The 22,497-nt window shown below is 43.6% G+C and overlaps 1 protein-coding gene across 4 annotated transcripts in view; it reads right to left on the bottom strand.

The window, feature by feature from the left end:
* Window positions 1–900: 900 nt before the first annotated feature.
* The window catches only part of TAPT1 (transmembrane anterior posterior transformation 1), a 198,618-nt gene continuing 177,021 nt past the window's right edge, over window positions 901–22,497 (bottom strand). For all 4 annotated transcript variants that reach the window (XM_034442793.3, XM_034442792.3, XM_060686729.2 and 1 more), the window contains 4 exons: window positions 15,983–16,051; window positions 15,521–15,597; window positions 13,952–14,112; window positions 901–2,687 (listed from right to left, as the gene is read on the bottom strand). In XM_034442793.3, the coding sequence (XP_034298684.2) occupies window positions 2,458–2,687; window positions 13,952–14,112; window positions 15,521–15,597; window positions 15,983–16,051 (537 nt within the window). In that variant the 3' untranslated portion in view covers window positions 901–2,457. The remainder of the gene's footprint in view (window positions 2,688–13,951; window positions 14,113–15,520; window positions 15,598–15,982; window positions 16,052–22,497) is intronic.

Raw genomic sequence — 22,497 nt, 5'->3', positions numbered from 1 at the left:
AGTTAATTAATTTCATTTCTGTAAAGGCTTGATGCTCTTTAAAAAGTTCAAAGACAGGCCTGATTATTCTACTCTACTGTCATCAACTCCTAGATTTATTTCATTCATATCTGTATTTGGTTGTATTGCAGGATTTGTTTTAAATAGGTAAGATTGTATTTATTTACAATCTTTATTTATTTATTTATAATTCTGAGTTGAGAACAAAGCTATGTTAAAGTATTTGTGTGTGTGTGTGTGTGTGTGAGAGAGAGAGAAGCAGGATATTAAATTATTAAAAGTTGATTTGTGTTTGATGAGATATATGCTGCATAAAAAGCTTAGGTGGTGGTAATGGACCAATTCTAGTAAGTGTAATCAAAATCATATCAAAGGAATACAAAATAGGAAAAAAACAGGATATCCTAATGAACTGGGGTGGGTGGGTTATTTTAAGAGGTTTTTTTAGTTGAAATTATGTCTAGTTCAGCAGATTTCAGGTCAATTTTTGCTTTCTTAGAGCGAAGATAACACCCATGAAATGGTAAAAACAGCTTATTTTCTCAACAGGCTGATGCCAATGAAATTTTAGCAAAAGATAAAACCAAAAGGGCCTTAGCCAGGTTTCTAGCCAAGAAATATAGAGCTCCAACAGCACAAGAGGACCCACATGTAGTCACAGGACCCTCTGAGGACCCTCTTTGTAGTCACAGATACATGAACCTGCCAATAGCATTTTCCACATGAACATGGACACCCCATCAATCTTTAAGGCTCCTGCTGGAAGAATCGTCTCTAATGTATGCATGTAGAATACTTGAGGATGGATGGATCTGAATTAAAACTCTACTTCAGTAAAAATTTGCTTCAACATCCTTCAAATTTCTTCTAGCAAAAAAGCTGGGAGTCTTGAACACAGTATGTGGTTGCTGTTTTCTTTTGTAAACAAAGGCTACAAAATTGAGTTTTTATTTTGACACACAAGATGCACTTATAAAATCCATACATAATTATTTTACAAGGAAAAGTTCATTCCAAGCTTCCTTTCAGCTACATTTAAATAAAATCAAATTACAAGATTTAACAAATGTTCTGAATTGAATTTTAATGAATCAAATTTGCCAGAAGCAGCATGACTATGAAATTAATCTCTTGTAAACTTCAACTTCAAGCTTTATATTTCTCCCACAATGTTCTCTTAAGTTGAGAAGCTGGTCAAAGGAGGTTGGCAGCATGGGGAGAAAATTATTAGAAACACTTGGCTATCCATACTGCCTTCTTTCTTGAAACCTGCTTGTCAGGATACCATTCCCACGTATTCATCCTCTCAACTTTGGGGAAATAATAAATGTATTCTGGACTTCAAACATTAGCATTGTAAAATATTTGTTTTGGCCACTCTGCAATAGCTAAGAAGTAAGTTGCCAAAGATTTGCTTATTATTCAACACACACAAATTTGCTTTTTAGTTAAAAAAAACACACACTTGATATTGCATTGTGTTCCTTAGGCATTGAGGATAGAGAAGAAAGGAGCACCTTGAGTATAGATTTGCTCTTAAATATGTGGAGTTAAAAAGAACCATAATTTTTGTCTTAATCTTCTGTGCACTCCTCTATACGCATAAACTGAAGCTGCTTCGTATTTCAAAACCAAGCATTTCATAAAGCTAGTTTTCAGGAAAATCTATGTTAGTCTGTCATTTTGGCGACATGCAGCTTTTCAGCCAAAGCAAAAAAAGAAATACTCTTCAATTGTTTGACGTATAATGCAAAGAAAATTGTTGCACATTGAATAGGCTGGCAGCTGGAACTGAAGCATACTGATTTCTACCTTGATACTTAAATGCTGAAGAGCAAAGATAAGCTCCTGACTTCTTGTTCCTTCAAACGTTCAACTCTTCCCTTGTTATGATCAATTTCTGATTTAAAAGCTTAAGATTTAGGATGAAAACAATTAGTAGAAAAATCTTTAAGGATGGTCAATTTTAGTTAGATGAAATGCATTTTGAGCCATCTCCTGGGGGTAAGTTTATCCTGATTATTTAATTTCCTGTAAATATGGGAAAAAATGGCAAGAGGAATTTTTAATTGAGGGAGAAATCTGCTCATGAAAGCAAAGGGAGAGAAATGCTTCTCAATAACTTTTCAAAATTCTCTATGGCCTGGCAAAACGAAGTGTGAATGAAACACAGATTCATACAGGAAAAGGAGTTTAAAGATAGATCACTTTTCAGAAAAGCGACACTGCAGCTCTGTCCAACTGTCAATGGTTTCTTTTTTTAAAAAAATCATTTTTCAAAATACCAAGGTTACAAAGCTGACACTTGATCCATTTTTAAAGCCAACTTACACCCTTGTCAATAGATTTGTTGTTAATAATTTAAGTTTTAAATAAATATTGGTATGCCTGTTTGGCATCTGTCTGTCACTGACAGCCCTTCCTGTTCCAACTGCTCAGTCTCCCACTCACAGACTGCTAGTCAATTCGATTTCCACAAATGGTGAACCTGTCTATCTCCAACAAATCTTTCTTTGTAGATCGGAATTTGGATTCTGAACTGTCTTGGCATATGTCTTTCTCATCTCCGTCAGGAGTGGTCAGAAACTGGTCAGAGGGACTTGTCACCAGTTGGGGGGCTACATTTTCCTTTGGTTGCACAGGCTGACTGGTCACTGAAGTGGAGAAGCCTTCCTCAGTGGAAAGTCCTGTGTGAAATATAAGCATAAACTCATTTTGTTGTCTTTATTTAGATCACTGTAGCCACCCACTCAAAAAGACTCTAATACAGTGTCTACCAATAAAATATATTTCAAAGGGGAGGAATTGGGGGGGGGGGTTCCAAGAACAACAAACACCCTTATGGCATTTTCAAGACTAACAAATGGATTGCAGTCTTCTTCATCAGATACAAAGGTGCCATCACACTTTTTATTGGGTTTGCTGCAACAGTGTAATATAGCACCTTGTCTCAGGGAAGACACAAGACAACTCAAACTACTTTGTTTGGGTTTTCAAGAATTCAGTCATATGTTTTCTTTGGTTTGTTAATGATAGTGTTCCACACTAAGTCTGATTTTTTGGGGTTCTTTGGTGACATATGATACCATTTTCATATAAGACCTTTCAGCCAATAAATAAGAAAGAATGAAGGTCTTCATGACGTGAAGACTTGAATGTGGTCTGAGTATCCTAAGCAGGTAGAACAACTCATTACACAAAAGTGTAAGTGTAAGTGTCTCCATTATCATAACAATAGGAACTCTGCACAGGACAGCATAAAACATGTGTTCATTCAACAAGGGACCTATATAATTAGAGCATGCAATTATGACCACTAACTTGGAAAAGCTTTAAAGATCACATTAAAGAAATACATCTTCTTGAAGCTGGTAGTCTTTAATCAAATAGGAAACTTCCTAATCAGAGATGTAACAAATAGGAGGAAAGGTCTGTTTTTTACCCAAATTAGTTGGGTTACCACTTTTTACTCCAATCTTGGGACAAATGAGATTATTTAAGTGACACTGTGTTTGCAGCTTGCTTTTTGTTTGTTTCCTAGATCAGTTATTTATCTATTTATGTAAACTATTCCTGCAGTGAAAACTGAAAGAGCAAATTAGCAAATCAAATAGAAGATACAATTGTCATTTGCCAGAGCCCCTTAAAGAGAGGAAAGAGAAAGAAAGAACATGCAATTACTTATGTTTGGGACAGAAAACCATTTTGGGACTCAGAAAATGATTGCTGCTTCTTTGACAGGTAAACTCTACACCAGCAGTGAAATCCACTTACCTTGCTACCGGTTCAGGAACGGGAGCGTATGCGTGTTACGCACGCGCACCTCTTCTACACATGCAGAGATGGTAAAAAAACAGGACGTAATGATGTCCTGGCGGGTGGGTGGAGCCTCCCACCATGGGTGCTACTGGTTTGCCAAGCTGGATAGAACTGGGGGGATTTCACCGCTGCTCTACACTCATGTTAAAAACTGTGCCATGGGAAAGTTAGAATTTTGAATTGCATCCTGAATATTATGTCTGGAGTTTTTAGAATGCTGATGGCAAAAAGTTTTGTTTCATTGAGCTTTGAAAATGCAAAAGTCTGACTTATGAAAAAGAAAACTTAATGCAACTGTCAGAGAAGGGCATTTTATATTGGCTGCTGTGATGTTCATGGGTAGTTTTGAAAAGAATGCATTGCTCTGGCTTGTTTTTTTAAGTGGGCTCACTTTTAGGACTGCTTGTATAAAGCAAGATGGAAAAAAACAGGCACAAAGTATGCTTTCATTGTTTTACGATGGGATTTTAATGTTTTTTTTATCTTGTCCTTAAAAATTGTTCCCTTGGCCAATTTTTCTGTAACAAATAGGGCCATGTAAACTATCACCTTACTTCCTTGCATGCATGCCTGTGTGAAAAGCAAGTAAGGAAGGTATGTGTTATCACTATTCTTTATAATGGTACACTTGATATTTATGAAATATTTTGTCTTATCAAAACACAAGGCAGTTAAAATACTCCTTGTGGAGTCACTGTATTCAGAGTTTGGAATAAACCTGTTTTTCTCCTTTGTACCAATCTATACTTCCTAGCAGCACAAAATTAGGCACCGTTTGTACTGAATGAGTCTTCCTCAAGATATTCTGACTACCAAGATTGTTCTTTTTACTTCTACGTAAAAGGTATAAGTTTCTCAGAGAGCAAAATGTTGCCATCAATAACTGCATCAATTCTGGGACTTCCGGTTTGACGTCGCGGCAAGACAGTTGGGGAAATATCGGGCTCTGTTGAGCCCAGCGAAAACCCCAGCTGTCGAACCGCCACCGATGGGTCTTCGGACTGAACCCGTCTTGCAGGGACGGGGGAAGAAGAGGGGCACCTCGGACAACCGAGAGGAACAGGCAAGTTCCTTGGAGGTCAGAGGGAACCCTCTGTGAGTCGGCAGCGGGGGGCGGCAGCCATGGCGGCTGCCACGAAGCTGGGACAAACCGAAACAGGAGATGTGCAGGAGGAAAGTGAAAACAGACGTTGCCTTACCTGAACGTCCCTTTTAGGAGTGCTGCGACCACTGTCCATGGCTGGGACTACACTTCAGATCTTGACAGTAACTGAGTGAGAGCTGTTAAACTCTCCCTGCTAGGACACGCCTCCAGTCCCATGATCCTCCAGTCTATCACGAAGACACAGCAAGACCCCAAGAGAAAGGTCCAACAGCGAATCCAAACACGGGAACTGGAAACATGGCAGACAGTCTGAAAGAAACTGCAACAGCAGAATAACACACAAACAAGGGAGGGAATGGACAGTGGTCGCAGCACTCCTAAAAGGGACATTCAGGTAAGGCAACATCCGTTTTCCAGAGTGCTGCTCCCACTGTCCATGGCTGGGACATACCCAAGCTCAAGTACTAGGGTGGGAGACTGGATGCCCCGAACCCGTGTCCAAGGCTACCCTTTGTAGTACTCGGCGCCCGAAGGCAGCGTCCGAAGAAGCATATGAGTCAATCCGATAGTGACGAATAAACTGTGACACAGAGGACCACGTCGCAGCCCGGCAAATCTCTTCCACCGAGGCTTGTGTCGCCCACGCAGCGGAGGTAACTGCGGTGCGGGTGGAGTGTGGTAGGATCCTACCCGGAACAGGCCTTCCCGACAACTCATAAGCCAATGAGATACACGCCTTGAGCCACCTGCCGACTGTAGCCGCAGAGATCTTCTGTCCCATCGAGGCAGGATGGAAGGAGACCAGCAGGGCCTCTGTTTTACGAAATGAAGAGGTCCGACGTATATAGATACGCAGAGCCCGCTTAACGTCAAGTTTATGCCAGCGTCGTTCCGCAGAGTTCCTCGGAGCTGGGCAGAAGTCAGGTAAGGATAATTCCTGGGCTCGGTGAAAGGGAGTATTTACTTTCGGAAGGAACGTAGGGTCAAGCCTGAGAACCACCACACTGTCGCGGAAAAGACAAAGGTCCTCCCGAATAGAGAGCGCTGAGATCTCCGACACCCGACGGGCGGAAGTGATAGCCAACAGGAATGTTATCTTAAATGACAGATGTTTTAGCGTAGCTGTCCTAATAGGTTCAAATGGAGAAACTGTCAGGGCCCGAAGCACCAGAGGGAGATCCCAGGTAGGGTATCTGTGGACCTGTGGTGGGCAGAGATTGGTCGTGCTGTGAAGGAAGCCCCTGATGAGCGGGTGTCGTGAAAGAGAGTCGTAGGGAGGACACTTCAAAACGGTAGGCAAGGCCGCAGTTTGTCGCCTCAGAGTCACCGGGGCCAGGCCTTTCTGAAGGCCGGAATGCAGGAATTCTAAGACCTCCTCCACCGTCGCTGAGGTGGGATCCACATGCCTCGAAGCCCCCCAAGCGCAGAAGGATCTCCAGGAAGCCTCGTAGATACGGCAAGTGGACGGTCGTCTAGCAGCCTGTATAATCTTGACAACTCCATCTGACAGATGTGACTTTTTTAGGAGCACGCGCTCAAACGCCAAACGGCCAAGTGGAGCCACTGGGGCTCCGGATGACAGACGGCCCCTTGGAGTAGGACTACTTGAGTGGGCGGGATCACCCAGGGCGGAGACACGGAGAGAGAGAGAAGGTCTGCGTACCAGGCCCTGCGTGGCCAATTGGGTGCCACCAGGATCAGGTCCGCCTGTTCCTTCAGCAATTTCCTCACGACTCGTGACAGCAGAGGGATGGGGGGAAATGCATATAGGAGGCCTACCGGCCACTGACACCTCAGGGCGTCACGGTCCTCCGCCAATGGGTCTGGGTAGCGGGATATGAAGCGTGGCAGTTGAGCGTTCTTTTGTGAAGCAAACAAGTCGATCATCGGAGTGCCGAACCTCTGGCAGATTTCTTGAAACAGGCGGGGGTGGAGTTGCCACTCTGCTGGGTCTATCCGTTCCCTGCTTAGCCAGTCGGCTCGGACATTGTCCACACCCGAGATGTGGTCCGCCTTTATTGACCGTAGATGACGTTCCGCCCAGTGGAACAGATGTTCCGCCTTGAACATTAGCGACTTCGACCTTGTGCCTCCTTCCTTGTTTATATGCGCCTTTGCCGCCGTGTTGTCGGTAAGGATCAACATGTGTCGACCCTCCACCGACTTCTGGAAGTGACAAAGCGCCAACCTCACCGCCCTTAGCTCGAGCAGATTTATGCTGCAGTGGCTCTCCGTCGCGGACCACTGACCTTGAGTCACAAGGCTGCCCAGATGTGCTCCCCAACCTCATAGGCTGGCGTCCGACGTTAAGGTCAGCCTGTCCGGCTCTGTGAAGTCGCAGCCCTGTAGAATTGCAGGTGAGATCCACCAGGACATCGACAGGCGGGTCTGGGGAGGCAAGGACACCTGGAGACTCGAGCTGGCAGAGCCCGATCGTTGGAAGGGCAGGAGAAACCATTGTAACGCCCGGGAGTGTCTGCGTGCCCACGGAACGACGTTGTAGCAGGACACCATTTTCCCCAGTAGTTGTGATAGGAGCGAGAGCGGTACCTTCTCCAGCGGTAGGATTTGTCGAATCAGGTCGGTGATGCTTTGAGCCCTGTCTGGTGAAAGAAAAACCTGTCCTTTGACCGAATCGATCAGGGCTCTGAGGTGAAGCAGCCTTGTAGTCGGGACGAGGTGGCTCTTTTCCAGATTTATCGAGAACCCGTGGCGTTGGAACGTGTCCAGGACTAGGGCCCGGTCGCACGATGCTTGATCTGGAGAGGAAGATAGTATCAAGACATCGTCGAGATAGCACATCACTCGCACCGATTGAATACGGAGTGAGGCAGCCACCACCACCACGAGCTTGGTGAAGGTGCGAGGAGCGGAGGAGAGGCCGAAAGGCATCGCCCGGTACTGGAAGTGCCTCCCTCCGTACTCGAACCTCAGGAAACGTCTGTGGAGAGGGTGAACCGGAACATGTAGGTAGGCTTCCTTCAGGTCCACCGATTGGAGCAAGTCCCCAGATCGAACCCCTGCTAGTATCGACCGAAGTGAATGCATCTTGAACCTGCGGTACTCCACCGACAGGTTCAAGAGCTTTAAGTTCAGGATACCGCGCCAGCCCCCCGAGTTTTTGGGGAAAAGAAAGAAAGTCGAATAGAAACCCGATCCTCGTTCCGAAGGGGAGACCGGCTCTATTGCATCGATGTCCAACAGGTGGGCTATCTCCTGCAGCATCAGTTGGTGTCGCTCCACCGACGTTGGAACTGGGCAGGGGACGAAGCGACTCGGCGGAGTCCCGATAAAGTCGATAGAGAGACCAGAAGAGATGGTACGGAGTACCCAAGAGTCCTTGGTGGAAAGGGCCCACTGGTGATGGAACAGTTGAAGTCTCCCTCCTATGGGCCCTGTGAGGGGCGAGTCATTTGCCCCAGCGAGACTGTCTAAAGTTGGAGCCACGAAAGGGGCGTTTAGATTGTGGCTGGAACTTGCTCCGGTCACGAAAGGAGTCCCTCCCTTGTGCCCTGTCCGGGCCGGTGAAAGAGGGCCTGCGGGAGAAAGAGCCCCCCGAACCTTGAAAGGGACGAAAGGATGGGCGCTGGCTGTAGGGGGTGTACCTCCTTTCTGTGCGTCGGTATGCCGTCGGGAGGATCTTACGTTTGTCACGATCCTCTACCAGAAGCGGGTCCAGGACAGGTCCGAACAAATTCGGTGTCTTATATGAAGCCGATGCCAGCCTCCATTTGGCCTTGAGGTCCGCCCTCCAATGTCGGAGCCAGAATAGACGTCTGGAAGAGACAGATGAAGCCAAGGCCCGGGACGCAAACTTCACCGAGTTAAGCGAGGCATCTGCTGAATACTCGGTGGCAGCCACAATCTTATTTATGTCCTGGTGTATCCTAGTCTCTTCCGGAGGCAGCCTCTGTTGGAGTTGTTTCAACCAAATCAGTGTGGCCCTATTGAAGAAGGAAGTAGCGGTCGCCGTCCTGATCACCCAGGCGACCGCTTGGTGAGACCTCCGGAAGGCTAGCTCAGCTCTGCGGTCCTCAGACTTAAGACCATCTAGAGAGTCAGTAGATACTAAGGAGTTGGAGGCCAAAGACACCACAGGTGGATCTACAATAGGAAGGGCCAGGAGACCCTCCAATTCGGGTGCTGAACAGTACAACTTCCTGTCCAGGGTGCTGGGCGATGTCAGAGATCCGGGTTGCCCCCAAGGTGACTGGAGAACGTCCAGAAACAGGCGAGGGCACGGGATCACCTCCCTGTCCTGTTTAGCGGACATAAACAAGGCGTCGTGGGGTCCCACGGACGCGCTAGCGCCAGATGGATCCACGCCAGGGGTGTTCAAATTGGTGGTAAGGCGAGCCTTGTGCAGTAGCGATTTAAACATTGACGGACGGAACAACCCCGTGAAAGCCGGGGAATCCGGTGGCAAGTCCTCATCGTCCGAAAATTCGATATCCTCTGGGCATTCTTCACCATGGTCAGAGTCAGCCCTGGAGGAGGAGGCAGAGTGTTTCCTATCAGCTCGGGTCGAGGCAACCTGATGACCCAGTTGAGCGGGCTGAGCCGAGGAAGAGGCTGGTGGAGGCAGGGACGCTTGTTGCATTCCGGCAGCCAAGAACGAAGAAAATGCAGAGGCGAAGAATGCTTGCATGTCCATAGGTGACGGAGCAAGCACTCCATCGGGGCCCCGAAGACCAGCTGCAGTAGGGGTAAACATGGCCTCAGGCGGGTGACAGACAGGCCTCTGAGAGGGAGTGATCCCCGCCCTAGAAACATCTGGCAGTGATTGAGAGACACCCTTGACAAGGTGTAACTGCTGGGCTTGATGCGCATCCGAGATGACATTTCTCTCTGGAGATGAGGTTGGGGAACCCGAAGACAAATAGTCCCGGACGACTGGGTCGTGGGGAGTTGCGCTTGTGCCCAGGCCCACTTCTGCCACAGCCGCCAACCTTGCTTTGTCCCACTGTTTCTCAAGTGCATTGTGGCGGCGTTGAGCATCTCTGTCCAAGCCCCTGGAAGCTTTTGACTTCCGAGAAGTGTGGCTGGAAGGCAATGAGCGTTTCTCGGACGCCTTTTTGGCCCACTTGGCCGGACTGTGTGGCGGACTGTGGGCTGGCTCCGAGTCAGAGGATAAGGCATGGTCAGCAATTTGCTCAGACTGACCAAGGAGGCACGGGACTGGCAGGTGAGTATGAGAGGCCTGGGACCCAGATGTAGGCCACAGATGCCAAATGTCTTTTACTTGAAGTTATTTATTGATATGGATAGTATTCGTTTTTTTTTTTTTGAGAGTCAATAAGTAATATTATGCCAAACGGGCAAGTAACAAATGAATTCTAAACTGTTCTTTTTTTTTTTTTTTTGAAATATAACTATATACAGAAAATATGAAGAAGTCCAGTGAAGGCTAAGAGCTTCGGGCCGAGAATAAACTGCAGTCGCAGGCTGGTGGCATAAACTGCCTGCTGCAAGGCCTCAAACCTCTAAAAGGGCCAAACTCCGCCCTTCCAACGCCAGTAAAATGGCGGGCTCGAAGACTCAGGAAAAATGGCGGGCGCTCAGCCGGGCCTTCAAATGGCGCCCGCCACTGTCTTCAGGCCCAAGCCAAGTAGCCCGTTCGCCGCCAAGTAGCCCACCGGAACGATCCTGACCTGGTCGGCGGGAACACAGTCGAGCGGAGGGCGCACTCCAAGATGACGCTCCTCCAAATGCAAGGCTAAGCGGCGAGTCGGAGATGGCGGCAAGCCTGCGCGCCGAAGTCCCTTCTCACGCTGCCGCCAGGAATCAGGAGAACGGGGAGCGCACTTTGATCGTGACGCTGCCCCGAAGCCGCCGCCGATGTTCTGAGGGCAGTGGGGAGAGCGACAAGCCTGCACGCTCAGCCGCTCGCTCGCGGCCACAGTAGCTTGCCGGATCTGCCCCGAAGAGTCGGAATCCGGCGGCTGCGACGCTCCAGGCGTGGGCGGCCCGAAACAGACTCACCGCACGTACCAGCAGCCAGAAGATACAGGAGTCACGAAAAAAAAGGAAATAATCAAAAATAAAGAAATAAAAGCCTAACGAGAGGAAGAAACAGGGAGAGAGCGAAATTTGAAAGATTTAGGCCTAAAATAGCACAGCTTTGGAAATTCACTTCAGTTCTTGCCAGTAACTGAGTGATAGACTGGAGGATCATGGGACTGGAGGCGTGTCCTAGCAGGGAGAGTTTAACAGCTCTCACTCAGTTACTGTCAAGATCTGAAGTGTAGTCCCAGCCATGGACAGTGGAAGCAGCACTCTGGAAAAAGCTCTCTGAAGCTGGGTGAGTGACACTGACCCAGGCTGGGAACAATGCTAGAGCATAATTGTTATTTGTAAGACCCCTAGCCTTAAACAGCAGCTGTGGATTTGAGGGGCATAGAAGATCTTGAAAAGTGACTTTAGAAGGAGAAAACCTGCAGGGAAAATTACTATGGTATTGAATTAATTGGAACAATCAAACATTGAGGCAGGTTGAAAAGTCTGGAGAGAACTTTTAAATTAGAATTGGTCTTGGAAAAAAGGGAAAAAAGAAAAGGGATTTAACATTTTTAAAATCTAAAAGAAAAAAAGAGCTAAATTGGACTGTTATATAATCACAACAAAATGGAGATTGGCGTGACTAAGGGAAAGTGTGGATCGAGGAGCAACACCTTCCATTTTAAAAATAAACATTGTAACTTGCTGTTTGCTTGGGAGAAGTATGAAATTACTGATAATTGCCGGGAGAAGTTGGTGGTAGAGGCTTTTCCTTTGTCTACAGATGGCTTTTTTGGTGGAAAGAGAGAGGAAATACAACGGAACCTTTATAATTGAGAATTATAAAAGAATAAAAGGAATAAAAGAAGTCAAATGGCACAGCAACAAAAGAAGGAAAGTTGATATACTTTGCAGGGAATTGAAGTAATAAAAAGACTTAATTGATATAGGAAAAAACAATTTTGGGAACATTGAATTTGACATGGAATATAAATTGCTAGACAAGGAAATGAAGATATAAAATATATACGGCTGGAAAGAATACAAAAACAGTCTGATTAATAAATGAATTGTATTGCTTAGATGATTAATAATTATAAAAGGAGGTGTTTAAAGAGACATAATGATGGATAATAAAATAATGTGACTAAATAGAAAAATGTAATAAAAATGGAATGTATTGAGAAAAAGGAGTTTCTTATAGGTGAATAAAATTGTATATGAATATGAGAAAAATCCAAGAAATTTTATTGATTTTTATGCGGTGGTGTTTAATGCAAGAACTAAGCCTCAATGTTAAATTGTAAACAAAGCTGAGAATGATAATAAGATTAAATATATAGAACTAACATCTAGGTGGAAGGCACAATAAAACAGGGGGTTATATAGATATAAGATAAATCTAAGAAAATTTACTATTTTATGCGAGAATATATGGAGAATATGTTTGAGGTAATATGTTTCAATTTTAAATTGTTAACAAAATTGAGAATGGTGAATATGATTAAATATGAATGTTGATGGATGATGAAATAAGATATACAGATTTAATTAACAAACTTAGATTGAGCTTAATGTATGTTGGAAATGGTTAATATTTTGAACCACACGGGGAATCACCCAGGAAGAGATGTACAGCCAAAATAAGATATGCTGGGAATAAGCCAAACAATAGTTAGAGATGTGGAGGAGATGATGCTGGAAATCAGCCAAAACAAAATATGCTGGAAATCAGCTAAACAATACTTGGAGGTGAGGAGGAGAATATGCTGGAAAACAGCCAAAATAAAATATGCTGGGAATCAGCTAAACAATAGTTGGAGATGTGGAGGAGAATATGCTGGAAATCAGCCAAAACAAAATATGCTGGAAATCAGCTAAATAATAGCTGGAGGTGAGGAGGAGAATATGCTACAGCCAAAACAAAATATTCTGGGAATCAGCTAAATAATAGTTAGAGGTATGGAGGAGAATACGCTGGAAAAGAGTTAAAATATGCTGCGAATCAGCCAAAATAATAGATAAAACAATAGATATGGGGTGAAGAAGAATATATTAGAAGATAATTAAAATGAAGTGAGATGAATATGAAATGATTTTGTGTAAAATGAAAAGGGTAATTGATGATAAGTTTAAGAAAATTAGATGTAAGTTAATAGAGTTTAAGATTTAAAGATTTGAGGAAATGGGTCCAGGGATGAAGGAATATAGATAGAAATTTGATTTATAAATGGAAATAAAAATAGAGTTGTGTTTATTTGAAAATTAAGATTTGTGGTGATAAAATAATAAGGTAAATACTTAGATTAAGATGTTAGAATATTTGTTAAAAATTTGTGTTTTGATTTTTATGTTAAAAGATGCAATGGAGGAAATTCGGGAAAGAGTTGTTAAAGGGTTTTAAGCAAATGTACCTATTCATGACTGGATCAAGACTTCTTTCTTAAAAGATGTATTTTATGTTTATGGTTTTTTTTTCTAAAAATAAAAAATATGTTTCAAAAAAAAATAACTGCATCAATTCTGGGAGGACATACTTTATTTTCTAGCAGTGGCAAAATGTCAGAATGATATTAAGCCAAACAGAGCCAAATTATTAGATTTTGGAGGAAGGATGTAGTGGTAGCATTTGAGGCCCACTGAAGTTTTTTTTGAATTGTTACAATTCCCTGACAACAGGAAAAACTGGTATTTGGGGAGGACTCAGAAGGGGTGTGAAGCTTTAGGGTATCCCATTTGTCCTTGAGATCATACCATGTTCCCAACATGCATGAGTGTACACACATGGGCCATAAACATTGGCTCTGCCATTGTAGAGTGATCTGAGGACTCTGAAGCAATAAAAGGACTGCTGAGTGTTCATATGCACTTCAAACCCTGCAAAATTCTTCTGAAGAGGAAAAAGTCTAAAGCTGGTTTTATTCAGAATTATTAAGATTTAGCTCCTTAGATGCTACCAGTCACTTTATACTGAGTCAAATAAGATGCCTCTGCTTAATACTGGAGTCAGCATTTTGAGGTTTTACTTACCTTGAGGAGATTTGTACTTGCTCTGTGGTTTGCCAACAGATTTTCCTGGGGTGCTGAAAGGAGGTGGGTTGAACAACTTCTCCTCCATGTTTGCTTCTTTGACATAATGGCAGGACTTTCCCAGCAATACAATGCTGTTGAGTACCTTAAGTGATATTAAACTGAAAACAATAAGCACACAGGATTAGATATCATGGCCTGAACAAGTTCACCTCGCCCAGAGGCCTCCTCAAGCTGTTTATTAGGACAACACATACACACTATTTTAATCTGCTGTACATTAACTAGAAATATAGGACAAACTTATTAAATTTGTGCCAGGGAGCCTGGAATCATTTTGGTAAAGAACTTGATGCGTCTCCAAGAAGGGACTTCAGATGAGTTTGCCTACCTTAACCAGGCTATGTGGACAAATGGTCCTGTTCTTCGCAAAAAGCTGGCTGAGGCAGATGAAGAACTGCCACCCAGCTGTTCTTAAAGATGAGGGGGCAGATGCTACTGAGTCCAACTTCAAGGAGGCCTCCCAATAATTATCCTGCAGCGTATTACCATCATACTCTAACATCAACACCCTGCAATACTGAGTGTGTCAGGGGCAGCAGGGGAGGCAAACATGCACTCTCACACGTTTCCCTGTATTTCCACACCCAAGAATAGAGAGGTTTGTGCCTGCCATGTTCAAGTCAGCTGGATAAGAGTGTACTAACCTGATGATAAAACATTTTATTTTATGATTTTCCCATTATTATTCATCATGAAATTCCTTCTGTTTTTGCCAACACTTGGAAATCTTAACTAAATCATGAATTGGGCATTGATACCAAGTTATGACACCAAGTGTACTTAGTGGAAAATATATTCCATTAAAAGTAGCAGGATTTGCTTTCATAATAAAGGTTACGGTGGGCAATAATTCTGTGAAATACATTTTTACCCTCTTTAAAAATTTAACCTTCTAGCAAGAGTCACCTCTAGATGAGATGGGTGGCACAAAAATCCAATCAATCAATCAATCAATCAATCAATCAATCAATCAGAAGCATGTTTTAAAGTGGGAGTTGACTTTTGGAAAGAGAAAAAAAACCCCATTAGCTAAAGACTTTGGAAACATAAACATGTGGCCTCAACTATTGAGCAGTGAGAATTGATTAATATAGATCAATCATGGATGACTAATAAATTATGGCATCAGTTTATTAATATGAGTACGTCTGCAAGTATACATCTTGTATGCTTTTATTTTCTTTTGTTTCTTCTAATTTTGTGTACTCTTTTCCATCACGTATTATATTTAATTGATTAAAAATATTTTCTTAAAAGCTAAATGGGACAAAGTATATTTAACCTGTAGATTAAGCAATAATCATGATGATTAAGAAATCTTAGTTCTAAACATTTTATTTATATAGTAAAAGCTTTGTATTTAATATTCCATTACGAACTCTGTTGTGCTGATATATTTTTAATAACAAAATGGGACTTCATTGTAAGAATTTTTTCATGTTTCATGTTTTGGTATTCTAATATTCCTACAGATAAGCTTTACACAATTATTTGATTTGCACTTACCCACAACAGAAAAGAATTACACAGGAATAGGACAAGACCCCTTGGACTTTTACAGAACTTGTAACAACTCTAATAAGCTAGAAAGAGAAATAACAGGGAATTATTTCTGAATTATTATTATTATTTCTGAAAAGGCATGAATGTGTAGTTGAAATTGTTTAAGTTATTTTAAATATGATTTAATATTTAAGATACCCCATGTTAAATTATTTTAACAGATAGCAGCGGCACACAATTTTATTTCAATAACATACAATAACCCACACTCTAATCCAGGACATCTCAATTTAACCTGAAAATCTTGTTCACCAAGTCCACAATCACAGTATAGAGTTATCCAAATTTTAAAATAAGAGTCAATATTATTTTATTTTTATTAACTAATGTGCTCAGGATGTATTTCATCTCCTGGGGCAATTTTCACTAGCTACTATGTAAAAAAAAACAAAAACCATGACTTACCAAAACAGCCAGTGGGAGTGGAATAAAGCCCATTCTCCTGGAAACAGAGTCACTGTAATCTGTATATGCCTGGAGGTAGAGAGCAGACTATGAAAAAAGCACTGGAACAGGCAAAATGTTGAAGTACTAAGAAGTCTTGGAAGTCTACACATGTTTACTTATTGCAAATTTATTTACTTTAAAATCACACTCATAAAGGGAATTAAAAGTCAGTTCACAACTGATCAGTGGTTCAGGGACAGAAATTGGCTGAAAAAAACAAGGAAATCTGATGGGGTTAGTACTTTGATGTGTACTTTGATGGGAGAGCATCAGGAAGCAATAAATCTGCAGGCCACTGTGAACAGTTGAAGTAAATACTGGAAGAAGTAAATGGTAATCTATTTCCATAACTATTGCCACAAAAGTGTCAAAAATATATCCATTTTGTCATTAGGAGAGTTTTCTGATACTTCTAAATTATCTAACGGAAGGCCCTGGGATCATACAACTTAACAGGTACAGCATTGAATGGTTTTATAACTAGGTTTAATTACTTCCTGTCAGCCGGATCTCCAGCATGGGCTTTCCTTTTGATGCTTGCTTGCTATTGGCTGCCATAGTAATGGGGAGGAGGGGCATGGCGTTGGGGTTGGGGAAGTGAGCTGGTGTGAAGACGTGAATAATGTGAATAAAAAGGGAGTTACTGCGCTGCTGAATGGAATTGTTTACATCTTGTCAAGGCCAACCAGCCTGGCTCTCCGGATGGTCGAAAACATCTGAAGATGTGCCCCACATACTATGTGGGACAGCGATTGGACATTCAGCCTGGGTTCCTGGGGGAGGGATTTGGGGAAACTTTCAATATGCAACTTTCACACCTTTTGGCTCAGATCTTGCTTTTCTTTTGCTACTATCATTTCAAACTCAGTAAAAGTATCTCTTCTCTAATTCAATAGAGTCGGGGTTTTTTTTTCTTGGGATTTGAATGGAGGCAGACCTGACATTAAGCAAGATTTGCTTTATTGGCCAACCCGGAGACCTAGTCTACTGCGGGGGCTGAACACACAATGTCAACCCCATGGGAGCGACCAGAAAGACGGGGAGCCAGGGGGTTGACCTCCCCATAGCCACACTGCTTCCGGGAGGAGACAGAGTGGCTGGAGGAGCTGCAGCTCAAGGAGAAACTGGTCTGAGCCAAATGGTCACTGGGCATAGGACACATGGAAGTTCCATAGGAGCAACCCCCAGGGGTAACTGTTGCCAGTCACCAGCAGGGAGATGATGCTTTGCAGGAAGCCAACAAAGAGGACCTCCTGCTGACACAAGCCCTGCAACTTCTGCACGAAGCTCCCGAGAGCTGGAGAGCTCGGGGAGCCGTCAGCCTCTATGATGCTTGCTTGCTTTTGGCTGCCATAGTAACGGGAGATGAAGAGGTAATTTAGGGATTTGGAAGGGGGGAAGTGAGCTGGTGGAGATGTCTCTTGAAAGGGAGGAAAACTTTCACTGCCTTCGTAACAGCTGAGTGCACTCAAGGTCAACCTTCCGGCATACCAGATAGATGGGACCATCTGAAGAAGCACCTCACATGACACCTTGGGGAGATGTGGATTGGACATTCAACTTGGGTCCTTGGGGGGAGGGATTTGGGGATGCTTTCTGTATGCAATTTTCGCGCCTATTGCTTCAGACTCTCCTTTCCTTTCATTGCATTCAGTTCATACTCAGTAAATGTACCTTTCTCTACAAACATGGAGTTGGGGGTTTTCTTTCTTGAGTTTTGAATGGAGGCACACCTGACTTTAAGCAAAGTCTGCTTTAACAGCCATTCTGGAGAAAACTCTACCGTGGGGGCTGAGCAAAGGATGTCTGACCAAGACAGTGACCAAGAAGACACGGGAGCTGGATCCATCCCTCCCCAGACCCGGTGCAGCGGGGAAGCCTCAGAGTGGATGTCTGAATTACAGCTTGAAGAAAAGCCGGTCAGAGCCAGGGGCCTGGTGGCTCAGCAGACTAATAGCATTGTGATTAACACCAGCTGTCTGCAATTACTATAAGTTCGAATCTCACCAAGCTCAAGGTTGACTCAGCCTTCCATCCTTTCTAAGGTAGGTAAATTGAGGACCCTGTTTGTGGGGGCAATAAACACCAAATTGTTAAAGTGTGAATTTCACCAGAATAAAATTGACTATTTGGGTTACCGCATACCACAAGGGGATAGAAATGGACCCTGAAAAAATGCGGGCAGTCATGGAGTGGGTGCCCCCCCCGGTACCAGAAAGCAGTTGTAAAGCTTTCTGGGTTTTGCGAACTTTTATTGACAATTCATCCCGCCTTTGCTAAAATTGTGTTACCCATTACCAACCTTCTAAAGACAAAGGGAGAGGCTAAGCCAAAGCCTAGCCGTCCCCTCGAGTGGACAATGGAATGCCAAGCAGCCTTTGAGAAACTTAAGCGGCTGTTTGCAGCCGAACCTGTCCTTAAACATCCTGACATGGATGTCCCCTTATAGTCCAGGCTGACGCCAGTGACGTAACTATAGGGGCCGTGCTATTGCAGGCAAACGCCACTGGGGCCTTACAACCCTATGCTTACACTGCCAGAAAATTAACTGAAACTGAAAGGAGTTGGGCAATATGGGAGAAGGAAGCATTTGCTGTCTGATGGGCCCTATTAACTTGAAGGCATTTTCTCGAAGGGGCAAATGCAGAAGCAGAATCCAGGCACAGAAATGGAAAAACGAGGGGGGTAATGGGGAGGAGAAGGTGTAATTAGCAGAATCCAGGCACAGAAATGGAAAAACGAGGGGGGTAATGGGGAGGAGAAGGTGTAATTAGCAGAATCCAGCACAGAAATGGAAAAATGAGGGGGGAAATGGGGAGGAGGAGGTGTAATTAGCCGAATCCAGCACAGAAATGGAAAAACGAGGGGGGGAATGGGGAGGAGAAGGTGTAATTAGCAGAATCCAGGCACAGGAATGGAAAAACGAGGGGGGGGGATGGGGAGGAGAAGGTGTAAGAAAATGTTTCCTTAGATCACTGATGCTCCCAACAATGAGTTTGGCGGCGATGTAAGGAAATATCTTCCAGCTCTTCAAGATTGACTTAAAGCTGACAGCAAAAGTAGTGGGAGGGGGGGCAACAGGGGCATGTGTGTTTGTGTGTGTGTGTCTGTCCCTCCCTCTGCAAGGACTTGGAGGCAGACACTGCCCCTCTGAGGAAAAGAGGCGGCGGCGAAGCCCTGGCTGTCACCTGGGAGAGGAGGACCGTGGATGGACACCCACACCCACACCCACACAGTTGCCCCCGCTGCTGCTACTTTTGCTGTCGGCTTCTCAGCGCCCTTAAAGTCAATTTTGAAGAGTTGGAAGATGTTTCCTTAGATCGCTGATGCTCTGAACAATGAGTTTGGCAGCGTGGAAGGCGGGCACTCTGGGACGGGAGTAAGCTGCTAGCTCCCTTCCCCGCAGCCCTGCGAAGCTTGGCTGCCTTCCACGTGGCCTTCCACTTGCCTGCCTTCGCAAGCTGGAAGGCTGCATGGAAGGCAGGGAAGCATGGCAGGACTGCGGGCCGTGGCCCGGTTCGGGGGCATGGCCAGCCAGCAATTGCTCCCGTACAGCAAACTAGCCTCAATCTCCGCTACTGGTCACCCCTGGGCAAAACATCCTTTTGAGGTTATCCCCTCCAAGCAACTGGCTGCCCCAGTGGTCACCAGAACCCAGGAGAAAGCGGACCTCGACCTTCCCAGTGACTTAAGCGAGGAATTGAAGGGAGCGCTGAAAAGTGATGACTGGTTCCTATCCCACTCAAATGAGTGCACCATACAAGGTTGTCACTGCGTTATTTTATTTACCAGCTGAGCTTCATATTTCTGGACTATCAGACTTTCCGTACCTTGCCAAGAACTGTTATCAGAAGCTACTACGCATGTGCATCCACCCACATTCCTTCACTTCTTTTCAAACACTCTTTCCTTTGTTCTCATGCCATGGGGGTGTCGACTGCTAGAAAGCAGCCGGCCCAAATTACTTTCAAAATGTAACCATTAACTTTCTTAGTTAGTGAGGTGTTTTATTTTCTTTATAACAAATAAATGAGTTTTATTAGAAACTTTTCTTCGCGTTTCTTTTTCAGAATATTGCAACATGGAATAAGCCTCGATCCATCCTCTAAACCAGGGTGATTTTTCCCAGAGCCAAACATGGGATTAATCAACGCCCTGACAAAGGTGGCCTAGCATGGATTGGCACTAAACTATACTTCCCCACCACTCTTAGGGGGACTGTGCTGTAATGGGCCCATGATTTAAAAGTTGCTGGACACTTTGGCTTCGTGAAAACTTTACATCTAGTCATACGGTAGTTCTGGTGGCCCTTGTTGAAAAAGGACACAGAAACCTACGTGGCCAGTTGTCCTGTGTGTGCGTCTGCTAAGTGACCCCCCAGGAATCCTGCTGGACTCCTCCAGAGTGTTGCCAGTCCTAGTGCCCCATGGAAGGAAATATCCATGGACTTCATTGTTGAACTACCTGAGAGCGGGGGGGGGGGGGGGAGAACACAGTCATTTGGGTGATAATGAACTTATTTTCCAAGCAGGTGCACTTTGTACCCTGCTCCAAGATCCCGTCTGCAAAAACGCTTGCCAAACTGTTTAATCTAACATGTATATAGGTTACATGGGGTTCCTGACCACATCATTTCAGATAGAGGGGTACAATACACCTCCCACTTCTGGAAGGAGTTCCTGAAGGTGTTAGGCTCTGCCCAGGGTCTAAGCTCCACTCACTACCCTCAAACTAACGGGGCCTGTGAACGTAAAAACTTGGTTCTGGAACAGTACCTCAGGTGCTATGTAAACTATCAACAGGACAACTGGGCGGACTTGCTGCCTTTTGCAGAGGTCGCTTACAATAACTCAATCCACAATAGCACCGGCTTCTGTTTCTGGAAAGGGGGCGTGGCTTGCAACTTGGTGGAACGATGCAAACTTTGAGGCTCTGGGGTGAGTGCCGAAATTTCAGCTGTTTTGGGGGTTCATAGAGGACCATAGCTGACCCATAGGGTCAGGGAAGAAAGTGGGCACAGGCTGGTGTGGGCAGGGAATCCGCAATTTCCCTGTAATGTCAGCAAAGAGCCTTCGACTCTACAGCTGGGAAGACAGCCATTGAGAGCTGTCACAAAGCCGGAGCAGTCATGAGTGAAGAGAAAGAAAGAGGAAACAAGGCATTACATCTGGGTGAAAAAGTAATTGCTGTCTTGGAAATAAGACTTCTATTTTTTAAGAGATAACCTGAACTGTAAAAAAATTAATTAGAATGAAAAGGAATGGCAAGAGCCATTTTTTGACATTTAATATTTTGTATTTGGGATAACTATTCTTTTTTCTTCTACTTATTGTATTTAATTGCATTTTGATAACCAGATTTTTTTTTTATTTGCCTATATTTTTTCTTTACTCTCTTTTTTAAAGTTGATTTTTTATATTTTTTGGCTGACTTTTGGACTTCTTGTTTTTGTTTCTTGATTATTAAAATTTCTTTTTGGCAGTTGGTGTTTTTTCTTTTTTTTTCATTTCTTTTTCTTTTTTCTTCAACTGCCTGGATTTTCTTTTTCTTTTCTTTTTTCTTCTTTCTTTTACTTCAGTTTCCCTTTAGGAGGAACATTAGTGTTTGGTTTTGTTTATATTATTTTTTAAATGTACGGATTAGGGTATCAAGAACCTGAAGATCTGTGGTGACCAGGACGATAAACGTGGATTATAAATATTGATTTACGAAATTTGGATTATAAATTGGGCGATTTGAAAGTAAAGATTAAAATGAAGAAGCAACCACAACATTTATCATCACCATCAATAACAGCAGCACCAAGCTCCGCAGCACAAAAAGCAGCAGAAACAACAATACAACAAGACAAAACCAACATGGAATTAAAAAGCATGATACAAGCAATGCATGATGACCTTAAGGAAATGAACGAAATGATGGGAAGAAATGAACAAAGATTGATAACAGTGAATACCAATTTTTGACGAAACAGTTGATTAAAAAAGGAGTGAGTTTTAGATGGTTGATACCAAAAGGAATCTTGATGAACTTACAAGAACAAAGGCACAGATTGGATACAGTAGAAAAGGCGGAGCTATTTTATCAGCAATATATAGAACAACAAGAAGAAGCAAAAGTGAGAGAAGAAGAAGGGGCAAGCTGCCAGGAAGAGAAAAGAGAACAACTAACGGAGACAACCAAGGAACAAGAGGAAAGAGCATTGAGAGGGAGCAAGAGCGAAAGAGATAAAAGAACAAAGAGAAACAAGTGACTAGATCTACTAAACAAATAAACAAGTAAAAATGGAAGAAGAAGTAAAAGTAATATCAGCGAATATAAATGGACTAAATTCAGTTATAAAAAGAAGAAGAATATTCAACAAATTAGAAAAATTAAAAGTAGAGATGATATGTCTACAAGAAGTTCATATTAAGAAACAACATAAGTATCTATTGGAGCAAAAGAAATTGGGAATACTATACACAACACTT

This window comes from Pantherophis guttatus, chromosome 8 (genome assembly GCF_059756535.1).
Source record: "Pantherophis guttatus breed Tessera chromosome 8, ASM5975653v1, whole genome shotgun sequence".
NCBI lineage: Eukaryota > Metazoa > Chordata > Lepidosauria > Squamata > Colubridae > Pantherophis > Pantherophis guttatus.
The sequence above is the reverse complement of the archived record's forward strand: the minus strand, read 5'-3'. Positions and strand labels throughout refer to the sequence as shown.